Genomic DNA, 6,316 nt, shown 5'->3' with positions numbered 1-6,316 from the left:
ATGACACCTTACCTAAGAAGAAAATGCCTTCCTCCTGATGCTGATGATAGTGAGGGAAAATCCCAGCTTGTTATCGGAGTAGAGGTTCTTGTTTGTGGAATTTCCTGCCTCTCTCTGTCCCCCTGTATGCCCCTCCCACACTTATCTGCCCCCCCCCCTCCCGCCCCTCTCAGTCCCCCTCCCTGCCCTTCCCTGCCCCTCTCTGTTACCCCCCCTCCCTGCCACCCCCCCCTCCCTGCCCCTCCATCCCACTCCCTCCCCCTCCCTGCCCAGTATCGGGGATCTTTGTCCCTCTGGAATATAAAAGACTGACAGACTTCACCTGAGAGACAACCTGCCTCCTCTTCTACATATTTTCTTCCTCCATCCATTCATCTGTCCCTCCATCTCACCAACAGATCTACGAGGAAGAGAAATAAGAATTGAGAGAAGGAGGACAAACAGAGAGAAGAGCCCAAAACGACAAAACAGAGGACAGACAGTCAAACAACGAGGGAAGAATTTAACCACAGAGAGAGTGACAACAGACAGAGAACATGCTCTTCAAAGTACAGGTAAGCACCAGTCACTATTGTCACTCACTATGCATATAACCTATATGAGAATTATATGAAATGATTGATATTTATAGTATGGGTCTCTCTCTATCCCATTCCCTGTCAGTATGTCTGGTTAGAGACCTAGAAAGGATGTTGTTGACTGTTGGTGATGTGTGTGGCTGTAATATGAGCTATATGGACACCATGCATTAACTGATTAATCATACATTGATATGTGTTAGTCTCTCTCTATTCCCACTGACCGTCAGTGTGTGAGGTTGGAAGCCGAGAGAGAATAAAGTTGTATGTCTGTCTGTCTGTCTGTCTGTCTGTCTGTCTGTCTGTCTGTCTGTCTGTCTGTCTGTCTGTCTGTCTGTCTGTCTGTCTGTCTGTCTGTCTGTCTGTCTGTCTGTCTGTCTGTCTGTCTGTCTGTGATTTGTATGGTGAATACTTCAAGACTCAAGCTTTATCATCTTATACGATCAGGTGTTTCTTAAAATAATTTGATGTAGTCATGGGGAATTCTGTTTTAATGACTCACGTCACACCTGGCTACACACAGCTCCCCAAGCTGTTTTATGTTCATTCTCTCTCTCTATCTTTCTCTCTATCCGTCTGTCAGGACTGTATTACTGACATATGGCTGTCTGTTTGTGTGTTTGTCAGAGATCCATCAGACCCATGTCTGCTACACTGAGAGGACTCCACCAGTCTGCCCTGGAAGGTAAGCTCTGCTCAGCACTCTACTCTGTACTGTGTACTCTCTGCTGTCGCCATCCTGTGTTAGGATTTTCCTTCATCACAATATCAAAACACACACACACACACACACACACACATACACTGGCTTGGATATGAGAAAGCTTATGTTTGACAGTAGTAAATATTGGTCTGTTCTGTTCTATTCATACAGGATGTGTTGGTCAGGTCTATACTGTACATAGACCTAGGCTACATAGACCTACATTGACATAGGCTGTCTGTGTTGATTCTCTAACTCTCCTCTGTTTCTCTGTCTCAGTTCAGATGTGAATAAACTGAGCTTAGAACATACTGGGGAAGTTTTAAACATTCCTGTCTACTCCTGTCCTCGTCTCCCTTCTTCTCCCCTCTCCTCGTCCACACCTCTCCCCTTTCCCCTCTCTCCTCCTCCTCTCCCCCTTTCTTCCTTCCCCTTTCCACCTCTCCTCCCTCACCCCTCACTCCCCCTCCGCCTCCTCCTCTCCTCCCCCTCATCCTCCTTCTCTCCTCATCATCCTCCTCATCACTCTTCATTTCCTCCCATCCCCCTCCTCTCCTCCTTCCTTCCAGCGATACAGCGTCCAGCCTCAGAGGACAGTGTGACGGACAGTTTTGGACAGTTTATCCAGGGTGTCCAGCCCCACCATCTGACCCCCACCCTGCTCCACCGTAGCAAGAGGATGGTTCTGGACTCCATCGGAGTGGGACTACTGGGCAGCACCACACACGTCTTCCAGCTGGCCCTACAGCACTGTCAGGTGAGATAATAGAATGGATACTTTATTGTCCATTGGTTACATCAGAAACTTGTCTTCTGCCTTTCCCAACACCCGATATACACACGCACACACGTTGAGAGGCACAGGGTCAGCCGCACAGAGCGCCCCTGGATACAGAGCAATTGTGGGGGGTTAAGTGCCTTGCTCAAGGGCCCAACGGCAGGCGATGGTGTATGGGCTCAGAGACTAGCAGCTTCTCAACTGCTAGTTCAGTTCCATTCCCATTTTTGTGTCGCCTGAGACTTGAACCAGCATCTTTCAGCTTCCTTTTCTCCTCGTCTCCTTCCCTTCACCCTTCACCCTACCCCTAACTGATGTGAAAGCAGATAGCTTGTAGTGATGTCAGTCTACCAGGTTGGCACACCAGTGCAGATGAAGGAGAGGACACAACATGAAGAGGCAAGGGCTTTCCCTTACTGACAGCTCAGCCCAGTGTTGTAACAGTGTGTAAGAGACAGCTTGCAGACAACACACAGTCACTGGAACTAGGGTTAAGGTTAGACAGAGACAGTTGACAGACTACATAACTGTTAGAGGCAGACACTCTGTCATCACTTAGTCAGGACAGGAATGAAGGAATGTACTCTGTAAAAATTGGTCACTCACAGTCCCCATGGCGATTAAGTTCATGTGTAGCTGTGTGGAAACACAGCGTGATATGGACACAGTGTTGTTAGGAAGAGGAGAAAAACAGGTTGTTTTAACAGTTATGTTGTCCATCTGTTCTTTCTCTCTACCTCTCCCTACTATCTCTCCTGTGTCCTGCAGCACATGTATGCTCCCGATGACGTCAGTTCTGTTTACGGACGCAGAGGAATCAGACTCTCCCCAACCCTTGCTGCCTTCGTCAATGGAGTGGCCGTGAGTAGATACATCTACAGTAGATCTGTATAGACATGAGTGTAGATATATGTAAGGTAGAAGAGCATAAACACTGTAGCGGAGAGACAGTAGCTACGGTAGTAGGAACCAAAAATCTTAAATTATGACTCATCAGACCAAAGTACAGATCTAATGTCCATTGCTCGTGCACCACAGAGACCTTCATGTCTTAAAGTAGTGATGGAATGTTGTTCCTGTTGCTTATTTGAGCTGTTCTTACCATGATATGGACTTGGTCTTATACCACATCACCACCACCACCACCACAATCATTCAGCCACGCAACCTGGAAAAAGGAACCCCTCAACCTTCACCTTCTGTTTATCTGTTGTCTGTTGTGTTTGGGCTAACTGTGCCTATTGTGTGCCTGTTGCGTGTCGGTTGTCCTGTACAGACCCACTCCATGGACTTTGACGACACCTGGCACCCTGCTACTCACCCGTCGGGGGCGGTCCTTCCTGCCCTACTGGCAGTCAGCGATATGCTGCCCAACAACAGAAAGCCTAGTGGGCGGGACTTCCTGTTGGCCTTCAACGTTGGGATAGAGGTCCAGGGACGCCTGATGAGGTTCTCCAACGAGGCTCAGAATATCCCCAAGAGGTGAGGACTGGACCATTTCTCTGGTGCTCTCTATGGGGCTGTAAAATACAGTATTCTCAGGTCTGTTTGTTTGGTATTCTACCAGCCTGCCTCTGGGATAGGAGAAGCTCAGTGGCTAGTCTAATTTGTTTAGTTTAACAGGTGGATTCTCTCAGACATAGGTGTTTAAACACCATTACAGCCGTTCTACTGTGTTTACACTGTGAGAATGTGGTGAAATGACTTATCATTTGTTAAATCCCTCAATACCGCTAAAACAGACTCTCAGCCTCTTCTCCCTACGCAGACCTAAACTGTATAGACCAGATGGCTGTCCTGTCCAGTAGTATTCCATTCTGCACTAGACAGACACCTGTCCTCACTTTAGACAAATGCAAGTTAGCGTTTTTGATCAGGAATCTTGTTCTGGAGGCAGCTCTGCAGAGTGGTCACTATTTGGCACAGGCACAAAGTCATACAATCAGATTTGAAACCTAACCGTAACCTTAACCACACTGCTATTCCTATTGCCTAACTCTAACCTTAAATTAAGACCAAGAAGCTAATATTTGTTTTCATGAATATAGCCAATTTTGATTTTGCAGCTGGCTTATCTAAGGGGAAAGCGCTCAGTTCTGCCTCCAGGACAAGATCCACGACAATAAACGTCAACCTGCTAGACAGACACTTGTACTCACTGGCCCAGGAATCATTTAATAATGACTGAGACAGACACTTTACTCAAGATTACTCAATTAGGCTGCTACTAAAATAGACATGTTTATTTTAGTTTTAGTTTAGTCATCAACCTGTGCTTCCAAAACATCTGCTCTCTCTCTGTCCCCCCCTCCCTCCGTCCCTCCCTCTCTCCACCCCCCTTCCACACCCCTACCCTCACTCCAGATTCCACCCCCCCACCGTCGTGGGTACTCTGGGTAGTGCTGCAGCCTGCGCCCGCCTCCTCTCTCTGGAACGCTCTCAGTGTAGCCACGCCCTGGCCATCGCTGCCAGCCTATCAGGAGCCCCCATGGCGAATGCGGCCACCCAGTCTAAACCCCTCCACATCGGAAACGCTGCGCGGCTGGGGCTGGAGGCGGCTCTGCTGTCCTCAATAGGACTGGAGGCCTCTCCCAGGGTCCTGGATGACACCTCCGGGGTCGCGGGGTTCAGTGCCTTCTACGAGGACTACGCCCCACAGCCTCTGACGTCTCCAGAGGAGGTGGGGTTGCGGTTCCTACTAGAGGACCAGGACATGGGGTTCAAGAGGTTCCCGGCCCACCTGGGGATGCACTGGGTGGCCGACGCTGCTGCCTCAGTGCACAAGCTACTGCTGGGGGAGCTGGGGTCACAGGGGATGGGGCGAGGGTCACAGGTTGTAGGTCAGGTGCAGGACATTTTGCTGAGGGTTCCCCACTCCAAGTACATTAACCGTCCATTCCCGGAGTCGGAGCACCAGGCCAGACACTCCTTCCAGTTCAATGCCTGCTCTGCACTGCTGGATGGGGAGGTCACCGTGTTCTCATTCTCCCAGGAGGCACTACAGCGACCCGACCTGCTGGCCTTGCTGGGGCGTGTCCGCGTTGAGCATCCCCATGACAACCCGGCTAACTTTGACAACATGTATGGCGAGGTGCAGGTGACGCTGGTGGGTGGGGATGTGCTGAAGGGACGCTGTGATACTTTCTATGGTCACTGGCGCAACCCGCTGACCAATGAGAGCCTGAAGAAGAAGTTCTGTAGCAACGCTGGTGCGGTCCTACCCAGGGAAAAGGTGGAGGGGCTGATTGAGGCTGTAGAGGGACTGGACAGACTGGAGGACTGCTCTCCTCTACTGGCACAGCTGCAGTGAAACACACACATCACAGACGTGCACACACACACAAACAAATATACACCTCATCACATCACTCTTTTCTGACCAGCTGATCTTTCTGCATTTCACATCAGGTGTCTATAGACATATACAGGCCATGAGCTTGCATCTTCAGGTGTGCATGACTTATGTTGGTTTTGGATGTTCTGTTTGCCAGTGGTGTAAAGTAGTTAAGTAAAAATACTTTAAAGTACTACTTAAGCAGTTTTTGGGGGTTTTCATTTTATTTCACCACATTCATCACATTCACCACAACATAGTGAATGGCAGCATAGCCTAGTGGTTTGAGTGTTGGACTAGTAACCGAAAGGTTGCAAGACAGAATCCCCGAGCTGACAAGGTACAAAATCTGCTGTTCTTCCCCTGAACAAGGCAGTTAACCCACTGTTCCTATGCCGTTGTTGAAAATAAGAATTTGTTCTTAATACTGACTTGCATATTAAAATACATTTTGAATGCTTAACAGGACAGAAAAATGGTCCAATTCACACACTTATCAAGGCAGCATCCCTGCTCATCCCTACTCCCTCTGATTTGGTGGACTCACTAAACACAAATGCTTCATTTGTAAATGATGTCTGAGTGTTGGAGTGTGCCCCTGACTATCCGTAAATAAATACAAAATACTTAGGTATATATTTTAATTCCATTTACTTTTGATACTTAAGTATATTTCAAATCAAATACTTTTAGACTTTTGCTCAATAAGTATTTTACTGGGTGACTCACTTGAGTCATTTTCTGTTAAGGTATCTTTACTTTTACTCAAGTATGGCAATTGGGTACTTTTTTCCACCACTGCTGTTTACTATAGTGTCATGAAGGGTGTAACGGTTTTCTGTATGAGAAGGAGAGTCGGACCAAAATGCAGCGTGTAGATTGCGATCCATGTTTTAATAACCAAACGCAAAACACGAATCAAT

The 6,316-nt window shown here is 48.0% G+C and overlaps 1 protein-coding gene across 1 annotated transcript; it reads left to right on the top strand.

Annotated features, from left to right (window-relative positions):
* The first annotated feature begins 333 nt into the window (after positions 1-333).
* LOC110507150 (cis-aconitate decarboxylase-like) lies at positions 334-5,787 on the top strand. Its single transcript, XM_021587004.2, has 6 exons — positions 334-554; positions 1,206-1,263; positions 1,851-2,038; positions 2,828-2,920; positions 3,336-3,541; positions 4,424-5,787. Exons 1-6 carry the CDS (start codon positions 537-539, stop codon positions 5,367-5,369), a joined length of 1,509 nt encoding a protein of 502 aa, XP_021442679.2. The 5' UTR covers positions 334-536; the 3' UTR covers positions 5,370-5,787.
* Positions 5,788-6,316: the final 529 nt, after the last annotated feature.

This window comes from Oncorhynchus mykiss, chromosome 27 (genome assembly GCF_013265735.2).
Source record: "Oncorhynchus mykiss isolate Arlee chromosome 27, USDA_OmykA_1.1, whole genome shotgun sequence".
Lineage (NCBI taxonomy): Eukaryota > Metazoa > Chordata > Actinopteri > Salmoniformes > Salmonidae > Oncorhynchus > Oncorhynchus mykiss.
The sequence above is the reverse complement of the archived record's forward strand: the minus strand, read 5'-3'. Positions and strand labels throughout refer to the sequence as shown.